The 19251-nt window shown below is 44.7% G+C and overlaps 1 protein-coding gene across 1 annotated transcript; it reads left to right on the top strand.

Moving 5' to 3' along the window:
- Positions 1 to 154: 154 nt before the first annotated feature.
- FAM183A (family with sequence similarity 183 member A) lies at positions 155 to 19142 on the top strand. Its single transcript, XM_038412206.2, has 4 exons — positions 155 to 394; positions 1806 to 1865; positions 16360 to 16463; positions 18842 to 19142. Exons 1-4 carry the CDS (start codon positions 262 to 264, stop codon positions 18950 to 18952), a joined length of 408 nt encoding a protein of 135 aa, XP_038268134.1. The 5' UTR covers positions 155 to 261; the 3' UTR covers positions 18953 to 19142.
- The last annotated feature ends 109 nt before the right edge of the window (positions 19143 to 19251 follow it).

The raw sequence follows: 19251 nt of genomic DNA, 5'->3' as shown, positions 1-19251 counted from the left end.
CACCCAGACGGAGATTAAAAAATGCCGGCAGGGAACATAGCCAATCAGCAACGGGACTTTTAACTCGAGAGCCAATTGGAACTGGGGGCGGGGCTTTTCTGATCATGGGGCGTAGTCGGAACCGTACCAATCAGCGAGTCCTCTGCGTCTGACCAAGGATCTGGGACGAAGCGCCGTTGCCAGGAAACAAGAATGAAACAAACTTAATCGCTGAGAATTCGCAAACGCTGGGTTCCCAGTTTCCCGGGAGCGGGACCGGTCATGGCGGCGCGGGGCCGCGAGATGGAGCCGCCCGACCTGGTGCATCAGAACCAGATTTTCTGCGAGACAGTCCGGAAGGAGCTACGGTGCCAGAGACTGCACACGGAGTACGGGGTCAACCCCCTCAAACGGGGTGAGGCGGGGAGAAAGCGGCCTACCCCCTCAAACAGAGTGAGACTGGATGGGGGAGTACAAATCCCCTTTGAGAAGGGGGAGAGGGGAAGCAAGGGGGCCACCCCCTCAACGAGGCGAGACCGGAGGGAGAGGCAAGGAGGCCAACTGCTTCAAATGGGGTGAGAAGGGAGGAGGGAGGCAAGGGGGCAAGATGTAGGAGGGCCATGACAGAGTACGGGATTGACTCCACCAAGTGGATCGGGGGGCCGGTGGGGTCAGTCTGCTCTCTTGGGCTAAGACAGTGCTTGGTGAACATAGCCGACTCACTCAAATACAAGAGACAGGGCCCAGGGTATGGCTAACTTGAAGTTGTAAGGCAGCCCACATGGCCAGTTTTAGATTGGGGTATATGGGAGCAGGTTTGGAACTGGCAGTGGTGGCCTGGGGTCACAAAACTGGGGCAAGATGGGATTGAGGCCCTAGACAGAAAGTCCTCCCTATCCACTGGCCTGGCTCCAGCTTCCGACCCTCCTATTCACAATCATGTAACATCCTTGTGGCAACTACAGCAATTGTTGACATGCATAAGTAGTGTGTAACTCTTGTGTTTGGGGAGGCTGGATGCAAGTGCCAGAAGCTCCCTAGAAGTGTGAGGGCACCAGGACCGTGGCCCTGCCTCCTGCCCCGCCTGCACGTCTCCACCTCCTCCCATGGAGAGATGCAAGCAGCAGGTGCAGGGGGGACTGAGGGGGGGCGAGCGCAGGGCCTCAGGGCGAAGAGGCCCCATGGGAGCGGGGCTTTGGGGCAGCATGTGGGCGGGGCCATAGTCAGAGCACCAATGGCTCCCCCACTTCTCTGGAGCTTCCAGAGGCAGTGCTCCAAAGGCAGCGGGTCACTGTTCCTCCAAAGGGAGGTGCACTGTGTCTGGAATTTCTTGTCCTGTTTGGGGAGGCTTAGTTTCCCAAAGCCTCTTATACCCACTGCCCATACTGACATGGGAAAGTAATGTTTGGATTTGTATATGTGTTGGGGTTTAAACGCTCAAAATGTGTTGGGGTTTATTTAGCAGCTAGAAACAAGGAAGAACTAGTCCCATGTAGTCAGCCAGAACTCTGTGCTCTTCCAGCAAGTGCCATGCAGGTCACATTGTAGGAACCTGACAGATTGGTGGATGAACTCTGCTCTCTGCTCACAAACACCTAGTGCCTGGGTCCCATGGCACCAAAGCTGATTCCCTTCAGTTCCCAGGAGCAATCAAGTGACGACATTAACCAGTGCTCCTTTTCCAATCTATAGTCTCTTTTCTCCTTAACAGCCTAAGTGAGCTGGCAGGAGACAGGTTAGGGGGACAGGCTAGTGCTTTACCTGAAACTGCCTGTTATATTGATTCCATAATAGCAACTCACCTGCATCATCACATTTCTCCCCAGTTCACACTATCACCAGGAAGCCAATGTCTTGGCATGATAACATAGAAGAGCCTGCGGATGGTAAGTAGCCTCTGAACAGCTGTTGAAATCATTAGATAAGGAAGTAATTATCAGATAACTGAGACAGATTAGAAATCATTTCCATTTTGTAAAATAAAATAAAGCATGTATTTGAAAAAAATTGAACTTTATTGGGCAGTTAAAAAGAGACTCCTGAAAAAGATTAGAAACACAGGATATGGAAGGTGGTAGTTGCACAGCAACTATGAACAAGACAGAAAAGAAGTACTTGTGGCACCTTAGAGACTAACAAATTTATCTGAGCATAAGCTTACGATAGCTACAGCTCACTTCATCGGATGCATGTAGTCCACTACATGCATCCGATGAAGTGAGCTGTAGCTCACGAAAGCTTATGCTCAAATAAATTTGTTAGTCTCTAAGGTGCCACAAGTACTCCTTTTCTTTTTGCGGCTACAGACTAACACGGCTGCTACTCTGAAACCTATGAACAAGACAGTGTACCTAAAACAGTTCTTATTTTCCAGCTGGATTAACTGGAAAGGATAATGTTGCATAACATTTTAGTGCCTTGAGGAGGTGGGGATGGGAAGAGTGTATGACCCAGGCCCCAGGACAAAAGAATTATCCAAGCAGTATAACAGCTCCTTATGTATGGGCCTTTGGATATTTTACCCCCAAATAGTTTAGAACAGGAGTGGGAAAACTATGGCCTGTGGGCTGCTTCTGGCCCGTGAGACATTTTTATCCGGCCCTCGAGCTCCCAATGGGGAGCGGGGTTAGGGGCTTGTGCCACCCACTGGGGAGCAGGGTTGGAGGCTTGCCCCTCTTCGCTTGCACGGCACTCCCCAGCCCCTGACTCACAATTCCCTTGATGAGCACCATCTTCTGGCATACAGAGCCACACTGCATAGGTGCGACTTCACTGTGCTGTTTCTGGGATCAGAACACCACCGCCACCCCCTACACGGCAGTGCACCCAGTCCCCTTCTGGTCTCCTATGGCCCCACCCACGAAAGCCTCAAAACCGCCCAGGGGCTACACTCGTCCCAGCTAGAATGCCTCCACCTGTGGCAGTACCTGGTATTGCCGCCTTGGTGACACTGCCAGCAGGGCCCCTAGGAGCCCCCCCTCTCCCCACCTCAGTAAAATCCCTTATAGAGCCCTCCCATGCTACACCCCATTCAGTCCCCCTCCCACACCAGGCATTCATGGCCTGCCATACAATTTCCATACGCAGATGCGGCTCTCAAGCCAAAACGTTTGCCTACCCCTGGTTTAGAGCATCTGAGTTGTCTAAAGAAAAGGAGTACTTGTGGCACCTTAGAGACTAACAAATTTATTAGAGCATAAGCTTTCGTGAGCTACAGCTCACTTCATCGGATGCCACCAAATGCATCCGATGAAGTGAGCTGTAGCTCACGAAAGCTTATGCTCTAATAAATTTGTTAGTCTCTAAGGTGCCACAAGTACTCCTTTTCTTTTTGCGAATACAGACTAACACGGCTGCTACTCTGAAACCTGAGTTGTCTAAGGAGTTCATGATGTCTTGGTGAACTTTCTGATGCACCTCTCTGCCTTTAAGAGCCCAGCAAATATGAGACAAGTGTCACAACTCCCTTTATTTTTTTTTTCCATATAGTGCTGCTTTTGAGAAGCTTGAACTTCAGAGACTAAGGAGGGCACCACAGGGCCTCGAGTCAGCAAAGGGAAAGCACCAGCTGGGAAGGCCTGTGGAGAAGGCCAGTCTTTAGGCAAGCGGTGCTGGGAAAGCAGGAAAACAGACCCTCAGAGAGGAGAGGCTGTACCTAGGTTGGGACCGGAGTGAAAGAAATTAATTATTAAAGAGAGGAAGAGGAACTGGGCCCAGTTGAAACAGGGATGATGACTTTGAAGGTTTGAGTTTTCTTTGGAAAGACTTTCTTTTGAAAGATATAATAAATTGGACCTAAGAAGCGGGAATGTCTTGAATAGCTGGCCTATGTTGCCTTTTTTAAAGGGAGACCAAATTAAGGCGAAACTGAGGCTGGCCTCAGCAGAGCCACATTTGGCCAGGAGAGGTGTATCTTTTGGCAGACTTGCTAACCTCAGACTTTCCACATGTACATATAACACAGCTAACGATTGCACATAGATGGGAATGTTGCTGAGGTCAATATCAAGGTATAGCTTTAAAATGCCAGTCAGAGAAATTTAGTGGGTATGTAATTACTGTATAACTTAATCAATGCTGATAGTCAAAATTCTTATTTGGGTGAACTAGATTGATAAAAAGAAAAGGAGGACTTGTGGCACCTTAGAGACTAATAAATTTATTTGAACACAAGATTTTGTGAGCTACAGCTCACTTCATTGGATGCATTCAGTGGAAAATACAGTGGGGAGATTTATATACACATAAATAGCATGTGATTAGTCTATCAAAGCATATGCACAAGGGTACAGAATTAAGATGTTTATATGCAACTAACTGCTATACCCTGACTTGATTGCTTAACTATGTATGTGGTAATGTTTAACATTTTTTATGGACTAATTATTATTCATAGATTCTAAGGCCAGAAGGGACCATTGTGATAATTTATTCTGAACTCCTGTATAATGCAGGAATAATTTCTAGAGCAGATCTTTTACAAAAACAGCCAATCTTGATTTGAAAATTGTCAATGATGGAAACTCCTTCGACCCTTGATAAATTGTTCCAATGGTTAATTTCTCTCTCTGTCAAAAATCCTTCTTTCCATCTGAATTTGTCTAGTTTCAACTGGAAGCCTGGCAGAATGGTCTCACTTGCTTGTGAGTTACCCTGCAGAGAATGAATTCCTCCCCTAACCCTTTGTGGGAGCAAAATTCAGAAAATTAGACAGAGTAAGGCTCTCAATTTAAGTTCAGGCTTAACATTCCTAAAGCTAACGCACTGAATTGATTACACTGCATATGGGCAGAGAGCACAAGAGGCTTCACAGCCAGCCACAACTCACAGGACCCATGTGACTTTAGGGCAAATGTTGTGGCCATTGAACCTGAGCAACACCCAGCCACTGTAAATCCAAATCCACCCTTGGGGAGACATCAGAAATAAAAACATGCTTTTGGGGAGGGGTGAGAGGGAGGGGAGCTGTGTGGGAAAGAATGTAATGAAATTCAGAAGGTGATCAAACTATTTTTGAAAAGAACAAATTACACATGTATATGCTTGGAGCAGAGGGGTGGGAAAGAACAGGGGCTTGGAGCCCAACTGAGGAAAATGTGGATTAAAGGAAGGGGAATAAAGGGCAGGAGGGGAAGGAGTTGAAGGCTTAGGTAAGGGGTGTGTGTAAGGCAGCTGGGAAGGATGACATGGTGGTAGGGCATGTGAGAGAGATTGAAGTAGGGAGCACCTGTCAGCCCTACATTCTCCCCTCCTGTGTGTGTACTGCGGACTGGAGGGGAAGTTCACATATCTTAGAGCTATTTGTTTCAGGCTGCATTTATCTCCATGGTGTACTTTAGAAATTACACCCTCTATGGCATGAAAACATGCACAATAGACAAGCTCCAAGATGATGGACAACTTCACACCTCTCCAAACCTCTTATGCTGCAGATGGATGTGTAGAGCCCCTTCCATCTATCTTTTAAAAAAAAGAAAAGAAAAAGTGCCCCACATCAGCATTATCCTGTGCTAGGGATCTGGATACAGCAGCAGTTGCTGATGATTAATTTTATACAATACTATAGCAATGCACCACCTCTTCTATAGTTAAGGTTACAGAATGCTTTCTTTTTAAAGGATGACTTTTCCAAGTGATCTAAAATCCACCTTTAAATGGACCGTCTTGAAATCTGCTATGCGGCAAAAGAGTATAATGTAGGGTTAGTGGTCCAAACTGGGTATTGAGCAAGGTATTCCCAAGACAAAGCCCCCTGAAAAAAGCATTTCATAGTTCAAAGATTCTAGCAACTTTGAAGTTTGAAACCTACTCTGGACAGAAATCTGAGAATGAACTGTAAACATTCTGGTAAAGTCCTCTCTGTTAAGTGGTTTTTTTGTTTGTTTGTATGTTGGAGATGTAATCTTAGTATAGCATATAATTCAGAACATGCTCTAACTATTCCTGAAAAGAAAATAAATTATACATGTGAATGCTTGCTGGGAAGGGAAGGTGATTAGGTGTGGGAAGAGTAGTCTGGAATGGGGGGAGAGGAGTTTGGGTCTGTGTTGAGGGATGGGGATATTATGGAGATAGGTGATAGGGGAGAGAAAAGAGGTTGGGGAACTCAGGGAAGGAGTGGGAAAAAGGGGAGGATAGGAAGTATTGGGCAATATGAGGGGTAGCAGAGGAAGTTGGGGCAGGGGTTAGGGAGTGGCTTGTTAGTTCTGAATTCTCCCCTTCCATGGGTACTGAGATCTAGGGGAGCCTTATCCCTCTGCAAAGATCTGAGCTCCTCTCCCTGGCCTCTGTGTCCTGGGATCTGGGAAGCCCTGTCCCTCTTGCTGTGTCCAAATTCCCCACCCTGCCCCTCCACGGGAGCTGAGATATGAGCGGCCCTTCCCTCAGCAGGTGTCTGAGCCCCATCTTACTTAAAGTGTGAGCTGGGATCTGGGGACGGAGCCTGAAGATAATGCAGATTTAAACATATGAAATGCAGAAAGTGAATAGTTAAGGTACACATCACCCCTGTATGGGGTTGGCCAGAATGCATGTTGGGGCGGGGGGGGGGGGAGTCCCTTGTATGGAGAAGGGCAGACTGGGTGGGCCTAAGGCATGGTTGGGGAAGCTGGACTGAAGGGAGGTTCAGGTGTGGGTGGATGGGTTAGGGCACAGGTGGGGAACGTGTGGGCCAGATCTAGCCCGTTGCTTAATTTCATCCATCCTGCGGCAAATCTCGGTGCTGCACGTCAGAAGCCCTGAGCCTCGGCTCCCCCCGATAGTGCTGGAACCCTGAGTACCAGCTCACCATGCTGCGGGGGGGGAGTCCCATATTGATATGAGCTGTGTTTATATTGAGTTCTTTGTAAGGCCAAATTATTGATACATGCCTTTGCCCAAGCTGACAACTTAGTCCATACTTTGTGAAACACTTCAGTGATTTCAGGGTTGAGCCTATCTGTTAACTTAACAAAGACCTCTATGTTTTTCAGAGAGCACTTACTTTATTTAGCCATGAAGGCTGGGAGGTGTTGTACCGCAGTCCCCCATCTTGCACCGCAGTCCAAACTTATAATGTTTTTTCTGCTGTGCAACGTTTTAGGATTGTGTATAGGCATTACCTGTGAAACCTCAACATTATTAGGCTAATACAAAGTGTGTTCTTATTGACCAAAACTTTATAATCATAATTTACATTTCCAGTATGTTTTGAGGATTTTTCCCATCAGTCATACACAGACATTTTTACAGTTTTTGGCATTAGCTATGAACAAGTTACAAGAGTTAACATTAGCATTAATATTAACAACAAATGTATCTCAAATTGTATAATCACAATTATTTTTGTCATGCCAAGCCTTTTGTTTAGATTAACCATTTCTTAGGACATTTTGTTCAATACCCCTTTTGAACCTTTGTAGCTCTTTCTTTACCTCAGCGTTTTCCTTAACATAGACTTGTAGTTCAACCACATCCTCAGGACTTTAGTATTTTAGAGATGAGTTAGGCAAGTCTGTAAGGGCATTTTGCTTTTCAAGGGTTAACTTGCTTTCCTTCTTTCCTCTGTTTAGAAGGTTGAAATTTGAAATTTCTGTTATACCACAATCTATGGTCTGGCTGGCTATGTTCTTACTGGCAGCAGCTATGGGCAACTTTCTTCCTCCCTTGTCAGCTAGGTAGTTTGCATGAACACCTTAAAGAAACATAACTGTTTTCTATCATCATGTCTGAACTGCAGTTCTGCTTTTCAACTACCAATTTCTGCATTCATGAGGCATTAGATGAAATGAATCTAATAAATCTCCTGTCGACTTACCTTACTCTTCTCGTCGGGGTAGAGTACGGGGTCGACTGGAGAGTGATCTGCTGTCGATTTGGTGGGTCTTTACTAGACCCGTTAAATTGGGGCGGGCAAACTTTTTGGCCTGAGGGCCGCATCGAGTTTCCAAAATTGTATGGAGAGCTGGTTAGGGGAGGCTGAAATCCCTGCCCCTGACTGCCCCCGTTGCCCCATCCAACCCCCCCTTTCCTGACTGCCCGCCTGGGCCCCTACCGCCATTCAACCCCCCTGTTCTTTGACCTCTGACCGCCCTGCCCCGATCCTCCCCCCCGCCCTCTGACCACCATTCCAACCCCCCCTGCTCCCTGCCTCCTTACTGCGCTGCCTGGAGCACCGGTGGCTGGCGGCACTATGGAGCACCAGGACAGGCGTCCGTGCTGCCCGGCTGGAGCCAGCCACACCACCGCGCAGCCCAGAGCGCCGGGTTGGGCTGCAGTTCTTCAGCTGCATTGCCCAGCAAAAGCTCACATCCCCGCCACCCAGTGCATTGCACTGGTGGCACAGAGAGTGGAGGCTGTGGGAGAGGGGGAACAGCAGGCGAGGGGCTAGCCTCCCAGACCAGGAGCTCAGGGGTTGGGCAGGAGGGTCCCATGGGCCAGATGTTTGCCCACCTCTGTGCTAAATCGAGTGCCGGTAGATCAGTCTGAGAGCGTTGATCCCCGCTGTAGTGTAGACCTGCTCTAAGAGGTGACAAGATATATCAAAAGTGTCTATGGGTTTATTTACAAGGTTGCTCTGCTGTGTAAAGCCAGGATTCCAGCCTGTCTTTTGAACCCGAGACACAAACTGTTCACTTCCAATATCAGTTAACAAAGAAGCCTCCTTTAAGCTATCCACACGGGATTTGCCCAAAGCAAATTGAGTGGATTCATTTTCATTTGAAAGACTTTGGCTGTTAAGCACTAACACACTTTTCTTAATAGAAACAATGAGGAGTCTTGTGGCACCTTAAAGACTAACAAATTTATTAGAGCACAAGTTTCATGGGCTATGACCCACTTCTTCAGATGTATGGAGTGAAAATTACAGTAGGCAGGCATAAATATACAGCACAAGAAAAGATGGGACTTGCCTTACCAAGTGGGGGGGGGATGTCAATGATTCAATCAGGGTGGATGTGTCCTATTCCTAACAGTTGACAAGAAGGTGTGAACATCAGAGTAAAAATGACTTTTTGTAGTGCTAACGATGCCAATTCCATCCTGGTTGCAAAGGTATTTACATGCCAAATATGCTGAACATTCATGCTTCGACCTCCATTTCAGGGGACATACTTTCATGCTGATGACAGATTCTGCTCAATAACAGTCCAAAGCAGTCCAGACTGATTCATATTCATTTTCATCATCTGAGTCAGATGCCACCAAGCAGAAGGCTGATTTTCTTTTTTTGCAAAAAGAAAAGGAGTACCCGTGGCACCTTAGAGACTAACAAATTTATTAGAGCATAAGCTTTCGTGAGCTACAGCTCACTTCATAGGATGCATTTGGTGGAAAAAGCAGAGGAGAGATTTATATACACACACACAGAGAACATGAAACAATGGGTTTATCATACACACTGTAAGGAGAGTGATCACTTAAGATAAGCCATCACCAGCAGCAGTGGGGGGGGGGGAAGGAGGAAAATCTTTCATGGTGACAAGCAAGGTAGGCTAATTCCAACAGTTAACAAGAATATCAGAAGAACAGTGGGGGGGTGGGGGTGGGAGGGAGAAATACCATGGGGAAATAGTTTTACTTTGTGTAATGACTCATCCATTCCCAGTCTCTATTCAAGCCTAAGTTAATTGTATCCAGTTTGCAAATTAATTCCAATTCAGCAGTCTCTCGTTGGAGTCTGTTTTTGAAGCTTTTTTGTTGAAGTATAGCCACTCTTAGGTCTGTGATCGAGTGACCAGAGAGATTGAAGTGTTCTCCAACTGGTTTTTGAATGTTATAATTCTTGACGTCTGATTTGTGTCCATTCATTCTTTTAGGTAGAGACTGTCCAGTTTGGCCAATGTACATGGCAGAGGGGCATTGCTGGCACATGATGGCATATATCACATTGGTAGATGCGCAGGTGAACGAGCCTCTGATAGTGTGGCTTATGTGATTAGGCCCTATGATGGTATCCCCTGAATAGATATGTGGACAGAGTTGGCAACGGGCTTTGATGCAAGGATAGGTTCCTGGGTTAGTGGTTCTGTTGTGTGGTGTGTGGTTGCTGGTGAGTATTTGCTTCAGATTGGGGGGCTGTCTGTAAGCAAGTACTGGTCTGTCTCCCAAGATCTGTGAGAGTGATGGGTCGTCCTTCAGGATAGGTTGTAGATCCTTGATGATGCGTTGGAGAGGTTTTAGTTGGTGGCTGAAGGTGATGGCTTGTGGCGTTCTGTTGTTTTCTTTGTTGGGCCTGTCCTGTAGTAGGTGACTTCTGGGTACTCTTCTGGCTCTGTCAATCTGTTTCTTCACTTCAGCAGGTGGGTACTGTAGTTGTAGGAATGCATGATAGAGATCTTGTAGGTGTTTGTCTCTGTCTGAGGGGTTGGAGCAAATGCGGTTATATCGTAGCGCTTGGCTGTAGACAATGGATCGAGTGGTATGATCTGGATGAAAGCTAGAGGCATGTAGGTAGGAATAGCGGTCAGTAGGTTTCCGATATAGGGTGGTGTTTATGTGACCATCGCTTATTAGCACCGTAGTGTCCAGGAAATGGATCTCTTGTGTGGACTGGTCCAGGCTGAGGTTGATGGTGGGATGGAAATTGTTGAAATCATGGTGGAATTCCTCAAGAGCTTCTTTTCCATGGGTCCAGATGATGAAGATGTCATCAATGTAGCGCAAATAGAGTAGGGGCATTAGGGGACGAGAGCTGAGGAAGCGTTGTTCTAAGTCAGCCATAAAAATGTTGGCATACTGTGGGGCCATGCGGGTACCCATCGCAGTGCCGCTGATTTGAAGGTATACATTGTCACCAAATGTGAAATAGTTATGGATCAGGACAAAGTCACAAAGTTCAGCCACCAGGTTAGCCGTGACAGTATCGGGGATACTGTTCCTGACGGCTTGTAGTCCATCTTTGTGTGGAATGTTGGTGTAGAGGGCTTCTACATCCATAGTGGCTAGGATGGTGTTTTTAGGAAGATCACTAATGGACTGTAGTTTCCTCAGGAAGTCAGTGGTGTCTCGAAGATAGCTGGGAGTGCTGGTAACGAAGGGCCTGAGGAGGGCGTCTACATAGCCAGACAATCCTGCTGTCAGGGTGCCAATGCCTGAGATGATGGGGCGTCCAGGATTTCCAGGTTTATGGATCTTGGGTAGCAGACAGAATACCCCAGGTCGGGGCTCCAGGGGTGTGTCTGTGCGGATTTGTTCCTGTGCTTTTTCAGGGAGTTTCTTGAGCAAATGCTGTAGTTTCTTTTGGTAACTCTCAGTGGGATCAGAGGGTAATGGCTTGTAGAAAGTGGTGTTGGAGAGCTGCCTAGTAGCCTCTTGTTCATACTCCGACCTATTCATGATGACGATAGCACCTCCTTTGTCAGCCTTTTTGATTATGATGTCAGAGTTGTTTCTGAGGCTGTGGATGGCACTGTGTTCTGCATGGCTGAGGTTATGGGGTAAGCGATGCTGCTTTTCCACAATTTCAGCTCGTGCACGTCGGCGGAAGCAGTCTATGTAGAAATCCAGGCTGCTGTTTCGACCTTCAGGATGAGTCCACCCAGTCATTACACAAAGTAAAACTATTTCCCCATGGTATTTCTCCCTCCCACCCCCACCCCCCCACTGTTCTTCTGATATTCTTGTTAACTGCTGGAATTAGCCTACCTTGCTTGTCACCATGAAAGGTTTTCCTCCTTTCCCCCCCCTGCTGCTGGTGATGGCTTATCTTAAGTGATCACTCTCCTTACAGTGTGTATGATAAACCCATTGTTTCATGTTCTCTGTGTGTGTGTATATAAATCTCTCCTCTGCTTTTTCCACCAAATGCATCCTATGAAGTGAGCTGTAGCTCACGAAAGCTTATGCTCTAATAAATTTGTTAGTCTCTAAGGTGCCACGGGTACTCCTTTTCTTTTTGCGAATACAGACTAACACGGCTGCTACTCTGAAACCTTTCTTTTTTTGGTGATTCTGTAGTTTCTTCATCAGAGTGTTGCTTTTTTTAGTCTTCTGACAGCATGTTCCACACCTCGTCCCTCTCAGATTTTGGAAGGCACTCCAAATTCTTAAACCTTGGGTTGAGTGTTGTAGCCATCTTTAGAAATCTCATATTGGTACCTTCTTTGCGTTTTCTAAAATCTGCAGTGAGCGTTCTTAAATTGAACAACATATACTTGGTTGTCATCCGAGACCATATGGCAGAATGTGGGTAAAACGATGGAGCAGGAGACATAATTCTCCCTCAAGGAGTTCAGTCACAAATTTAATTAAAAACACGCTTTTTAAAAAAAAAAAAAAAACGGAGTACTTGTGGCACCTTAGAGACTAACAAATTTATTAGAGCATAAGCTTTCGTGAGCTACAGCTCACTTCATCGGATGCATTTGGTGGAAAAAACAGAGGAGAGATTTATATACACACACACAGAGAACATGAAACAATGGGTTTATCATACACACTGTAAGGAGAGTGATCACTTAAGATAAGCCATCACCAGCAGCAGGGGGGGGAAAGGAGGAAAACCTTTCATGGTGACAAGCAAGGTAGGCTAATTCCAGCAGTTAACAAGAATATCAGAGGAACAGTGGGGGGGTGGGATGGGAGGGAGAAATACCATGGGGAAATAGAAAAGGAGTACTTGTGGCACCTTAGAGACTAACAAATTTATTAGAGCATAAGCTTTCGTGAGCTACAGCTCACTTCATCGGATGAAGTGAGCTGTAGCTCACGAAAGCTTATGCTCTAATAAATTTGTTAGTCTCTAAGGTGCCACAAGTACTCCTTTTCTTTTTGCGAATACAGACTAACACGGCTGCTACTCTGAAACATGGGGAAATAGTTTTACTTTGTGTAATGACTCATCCATTCCCAGTCTCTATTCAAGCCTAAGTTAATTGTATCCAGTTTGCAAATTAATTCCAATTCAGCAGTCTCTCGTTGGAGTCTGTACTCCTTTTCTTTTTGCGAATACAGACTATATACAGACTTGCTTGTCACCATGAAAGGTTTTCCTCCTTTCCCCCCCCTGCTGCTGGTGATGGCTTATCTTAAGTGATCACTCTCCTTACAGTGCGTATGATAAACCCATTGTTTCATGTTCTCTGTGTGTGTGTGTGTATATAAATCTCTCCTCTGTTTTTTCCACCAAATGCAACCGATGAAGTGAGCTGTAGCTCACGAAAGCTTATGCTCTAATAAATTTGTTAGTCTCTAAGGTGCCACAAGTACTCCTTTTCTTTTTGCGAATACAGGCTAACACGGCTGCTACTCTGGAACACTTTTTTTAATGACAGTCATGCATGGAAGCATGTTCTCTGGAAGGGTGGTTGAAGCATGAAAGGGCATACAAATGTTTAGCATATCTGGCCTGTAAATACCTTGCAACACCAGCTACAACAGTGCCATGCAAATGCTTGTTCACACTTTCAGCTGACATTGTAAATAAGAGGTGGGCAGCATTATTCCTTGTAAATATGAACAAACTTATTGGTTTTAGGGATTGGCTAAACAAGAAGTAGGACTGAATGGACTTGTAGGCACTAAAGTTTTACATTGCTTTATTTTTTAGTGCTTTTATGTAGATTTTTTTTTTTAAACATTTGTAAGTTTCACTTTCACAATAAAAGGATTGCACTACAGTACTTGCAGGAGGTGAATTGAAAAATATAATCTTATCTTTACAGTACAACTATTTGTAATAAAATATAGTGAGCCCTGTACACTTTATTCTGTTGTAATTGAAATCAATATTTGAAAATGTAGAAAACATTCAAAATATTAATAGAATATCATTTATTTAAACAATGCAATAAAAACTAATCAATTTTTTAATCTTGCGATTAATCATGATTAATTTAATTGTTTGACAGCCCTAATTTGAGCCCATTGCTTCTTGTCCTGCCCTCTGTGGCAAAACAGAATAACTTTTCTCCATTTTTTTATGGCACCCTTTCAAGCATTTGAAGACTGCTATCATGTTGTGTCATAAATATAAAGGGAAAGGTCACAACATTTATGTACGCAGTAATATAAAATCCCTTCAATTAACCTAGTTGGCACTTGACCAGAAGGACCAATGGGGAAAGAAGATACTTTCAAATCTGGGGGGAGGCTTTGTTTTTGTGCTCTGTGTGTGTTCTCTTCGAGACAAAGAGAGAGACCAAGTAATGTAGCTTCTACTGAAATGATACTTACTATTGCTGTAGTAGATGTAATAGCAAGAAATGCATTAGATTATCTTTTGTTTTAGCTTGTGAATTTTCCCTGTGCTAAGAGGGAGGTTTATCCCTGTTTTTTGTAACTTTGAAGTTTTGCCTAGGGAGGAATCCTCTATGTTAAGTCTTATTACCTTGTAAAATTACCTTCCATCTTGATTTACAGAGGTGCTTCTTTTACTTCTTTTTTCCTTTATTATAAAGTTGTTTTTTAAGAATCTGATTGGTTTTTAGTGTCCTAAAAACCCAAGGGTTTGGTCTGTGCTCACCTTGTTTACCTATCTGGTTGGTAGATTATTCTCAAGCCTCCCCAGAAAAGGGGGTGAAGGGGTTTGGGAGGAATATTTTGGGGAAACAAACTCCAAATGGTCCTTTTCTTGAATCTTTGTCTAACTCACTTGGTGGTGGTAGCAGTACTCATCCAAAGCCAAGGAAGGATTTGTGCCTTGGGGAAGTTTTTAACCTAAGCTGGTAGAAATAAGCTTAGGGGGTCTTTCATGCAGGTCCCCTCATCTATACCCTAGAGTTCAGAGTGGGGAGGGAACCCTGACATGTTGCCCCTTAATCTCCTCTTTTCCAAACTAAACTCTCCCAGGTCCTTCAGCCTTTGCTCATATGGCTTGCATTCCATACTTTTGATCATCTTTGTCAATCGCCTCTGAATCCTTTCCAGTTTCTCTACCTCCTTTCTATACATTGGTGACCAAAACTGGACATAGTACTCCAGCTGAGACCTAACCAGTGTCAAGTAAACCATTACTACTAACTACTGATGACTCATGTTGAGGCTGTGATTCACCAGAACTCCCAGATCCCTCTCAGCAATGCTCTCTATTCCTATCTCCAGTTCATTAATAAAGATGTTTAACAACACTGAACCCAGAACAGATGCCTGTGACCTCCTTCCCATCTAACAATTTCATTAATACTCTGTTTGTGGTTGCTTTGCCAATTATGTATCCACTTTATGGTAGTTCCGCCAAGCCATTTCTCCAGCTTACTTATCAAAATGTCATGTGGGATTGTTTAAAAGCTTTGCTAAAGTCTAGGTATATTATGTCCACCGCATTCCCCTATCCACTAAATCAGTTACTCTGTCAAAGAAGCAAATCAAGCTGGTTTGCCATGATTTGTTCTTAGTAAATCCATGCTGGATGCTATCCCTTCATCCTCCAGGTATTCACAAATTGAATGTTTTATACATTGCTCTAGTAGGTTTCCAGGGATCAAGGTCAGGCTGACTGGTCTGTAGTTCCCTGGATCCTCCTTTTTATCCCCTTTTAAAAGATTAATACTCCGTTAGCCTCTCTCGAGTCTTCCAGGACTTCTTCCGTCATCCATGAGTTTGCAAATATTATTGCAAGCAGCTCTGAGATTTCTTCAGCTAATTCCTTCAGCAGCCTGGGGTGAACAGCATCAGGCCTTCCTGACTTTAATTCATTCATATTAGTCAGAAGATCTGACATGTTCTTTACTTATCCCGATCTGCATCCTTTCTCCTTTGTCCTCTATGTAACTTCACTAGTCGTCCGGTCACGTTATTTTTTGAGAGAAGAATTAAGCCCCGCTTTAGTTAAAGGTGAGTTTTGCACTTTTCAGTCACTATTGCCATCTCCAGGAGGCCAGCCTTGATGACCTCTTGAGGTCCCTTCCAGCCCCACATTTCTATGATTCTAGAACTCTGTATGCACATGCCTTTACACAGAGGGAGAACAGCCTGGGGGAAAAAAAGACACTGGCATACAGGGTCTGTAAGTTTACAAACAAACAGAGAAAAGTTAATAGAAGTAGGAATTAGTTTCCTGAAGTCACAGATCAGGAAATAAGAACTGGAATAATAAGGGACCAGGTTACAAGTAAGTAATTTAAGCAATGTCAATTGGCAGGATAGGGAGGGGTAGCTGAGTGAGGATAAGGGGCTGTTGTACAGGAGACAAGGATGACAGAATTAGCAAGATGTATGGGTATGTTTGACAAAAATAGTAGATATACCATGACACCTCACAGGGTCATTCACAGAAGCGCAGAAACAGAGAGCTGATTTCACTGTTGGCCTCATCTATTTCTTTTAGAGTATGAGCTCCTCAGGATAAGGTTCAAATCTTCCCTTGTGTCATAACACTTAATTATTTGATCTAGTTCCTTTATTCTGGTTTAAAATACTGCCCTCTCCCCATATCTGTTTTCCTCCCCCACCATCCAACAGTCAAGTTCCTGAATCTTATTCACCATGCTGCACTGGAGCCAACCAAGAAATACACAGAGCCACAGACAGAGAGCCAGGAAATTGGCTGGAACACCACTCCCTTGGTGAGTAGGATCCCTAAACGCTTTATCCAGAGCAGTGGTTCTTAATCTTCACTGTAGCCTGCACCCCTTATCAAAAATCGTATGTTTTTGCACCCCTTATCAAAAATCGTTGAAGTAGGTCAGTTTTTTAAACCTAGATATATTTTTTTGGTTTGGATATTACAGTAATTATTAAAAAATGTTAATAAATACATAGGTTTGATGAAACAAAGTAGTTGTACTTATATACCTGTGCTTAATTTGTGTTTTTGATGATTTACCCTCTAAAAAAATCTGGCATGTCTTGCACTCCCAGAAAGGGTATCAAGCACCCCAGGTTAAGAACCACTGATCTAGAGTATAAAAAGGAGCAGCTCAATGTAAGCCTTTGAACTCATTTCTCTGGTTGAGGAATAAACCTGGAACAAACTTGAAACAAATATAACCAATGGAACAGAACAGCCCGGGAAACAGGAATGGCTGGGAAAGAGCTGAGGTGCTAGTTAGTAGCAAATTGAACGTTAATTTTTAGTAGAATATGATGGAGTATACAGTCCAACTCAGAGGCGCCAACTTTCCGAGTTCGGGGTGGCGGACGGTGCTCAACCCCTGCTCCACCTCAGGCTCCGCCCCCAATCCACCCCTTCCTGCACCTGCTCTTCCTCCCCACCCCCTTAAGCGCCTCCTGCATGCTGCTGAACAGCTGATCGCCATGGGCAGGAATCACTGGGAGGAAGGGGAAGGAGCTGGTTCACAAGGCTGCTGGTGGATGCGGAGGACCCAGTATTTTTCCCCCCCATGAGTGCTCTCCAAAACACACCCGGAGCCCACTCCTATGGCCCAACTGGCAAAGGCACTGCAGAGTACAGAGATGAAGTGATAGTCCCCCTCTCTCAATCTGCTGCCACCATATCCAGAATATTTGCATTCAGTTCTGCTAACATAAGTATCAGATGCTAATAAAGTTGGCGGGAGTTCATTGAAGAGCAACAACTAATGAAGTGACATTTAATGGGAGATAAGGCTACAAAATGTTTGTAGGTAAATATGATATGACTCTATCCTTTAAGTAAGTGGGAATAAAGAACCATGAAACTACTAATAAACCTGAGATGTATCCCAGTCAGAAAATATAGTCTGATTTATGATAAGGAATCAACATGGAAATACTTGGAGAAGAGATGTAAATTCTGTGACCCATGGGTTTATTAAAAACTGATCACGTCTGACAAAGGATAGTAGTAATCATGACTGATCCAGCAGAGATTTCTGAGGTTCCTCTAAAGCAAAAGAGTGCCCAAAAAATTCTGGTAAATTTCTTCTTGGAAACCACTTAGTTGAGGGAACATAGAACTGATATAATTGTATTGTTTCAAAATAGAGACAGGATTGCCATAGGTCAATTTCTTAGCGCTCCTTCTACTCAGAGGGGAAAAGAGCAGATAGGCAGTCAATGGGGTAGGGTAGAGTGCTTTAGTCTTTCAAAAATTAGCTAGTTCCTAGATGGATAACACCTGCAAACAGGCTATCACTAAGGAGGTAACAAGGTGTATAGTGCACCAAGGGGAAACCATTTCTGGCTGCAGAGATTTATATAGAGCAAGTCATGACTTGCACTGCCTCCTTGCCACCAGAAATGCTGACCTCTAACCTGCATCCCTGTGCAACTCACCCCTTCTTGCTACTGACTCCTGGCTTGATTGGTAACGTACTTCCAACCAGCCACAAAAAGAAAAAAGTTTACTCTTTACTCCACAGACCTCACACATTCCTGCTGGCTTTAGTGGCATGTTTTTGTCCTTTATACCATTAGCCCTGCAACAAACGCAGCTAAGGGGTGAGGGAGCTCATTCCTGCATCAAACAATTGTTAACTAGTACCAGCTCCAGAAATGTTAATGCTATGGTGTGTCTCAGGTGAGTCAGAGTCACTGGTGACAATGCCTGAGCTAGAAAGAGCCCAGCTTGACTTTCAGGTGGTTGAGGTTGCAGGACTAGCAGCAATGGGCGAGGGGAAAGAAGTTACATCTAGAATTGAGCACATCTAAATTGGAGTTAGAGGCAAACCTAGGAACTCACAGGATCATTTTTACAAAACCACTTTAGAAGTGCAGTTACCAAAAGACAAATGAAGTTTCCTTTATATGAACACCTGGGTACAGTAGTAATCCAACAATGAAGATATGGACCAATGGCCGGTATGGTAAATCCCATCTATTACTTTTACCTTAGTGGCGATCAGCCAATAACGTGAAATATGAGATTCAGTTACCTTATCAATCATATAGTCATCCAGTCATGCAGCAGTGAATTGCAGCAACTGACTCCTCGCATCTTTGATCTCAAAGAGAACATCTCCTGGAGACACTCCTCACATTTTGACCATTTTCTCTTCCACAGACTAGTGTGGACCGCACTGACCGCAGACTGTACTTCCCATGCCGGAACAGTGAGATCACCAAGTACATGGCTGCCATGTGGCGCCTGAAGGAGCAGAGTGAGAACATGTAGTAGGGTGGTAGTAGCAACATTGCTATACTAGGCAGAGTTGTGTGGTGTTGGAGTTTCTAAACAACGTTGCCATCTCTTCATTGCCATGGGTAGCCCTGTAGATTTCTAAGCAAGGGAGGAGGACGCCCTACCTGGGCCATACCTCCTGGAAGCTGACAGCTGTTACAGAAATAAATCCATGTGAAAGTTCTGCTTTTGTCTCTTACTGTTCTCATCCAAATGGATGTACTAAAAACCTGCAAAAGGCTTTACCTTTTTGACAGGCTCCAGGCTTGTGACTGTAACAAAGCCAGTATTTA

This window comes from Dermochelys coriacea, chromosome 8, assembly GCF_009764565.3.
Source record: "Dermochelys coriacea isolate rDerCor1 chromosome 8, rDerCor1.pri.v4, whole genome shotgun sequence".
In the NCBI taxonomy this organism is placed as follows: Eukaryota; Metazoa; Chordata; order Testudines; family Dermochelyidae; genus Dermochelys; species Dermochelys coriacea.
The sequence above is the reverse complement of the archived record's forward strand: the minus strand, read 5'-3'. Positions and strand labels throughout refer to the sequence as shown.

Coding starts and splice junctions, on each gene's coding strand:
- FAM183A (XM_038412206.2), top strand. CDS start 262: ATGGCGGCGCGGGGCCGCGAGATGGAGCCGCCCGACCTGGTGCATCAG. Junction 395..1,805: donor GGTCAACCCCCTCAAACGGG/GTGAGGCGGGGA, acceptor ATTTCTCCCCAG/TTCACACTATCACCAGGAAG. Junction 16,464..18,841: donor GCTGGAACACCACTCCCTTG/GTGAGTAGGATC, acceptor TCTCTTCCACAG/ACTAGTGTGGACCGCACTGA.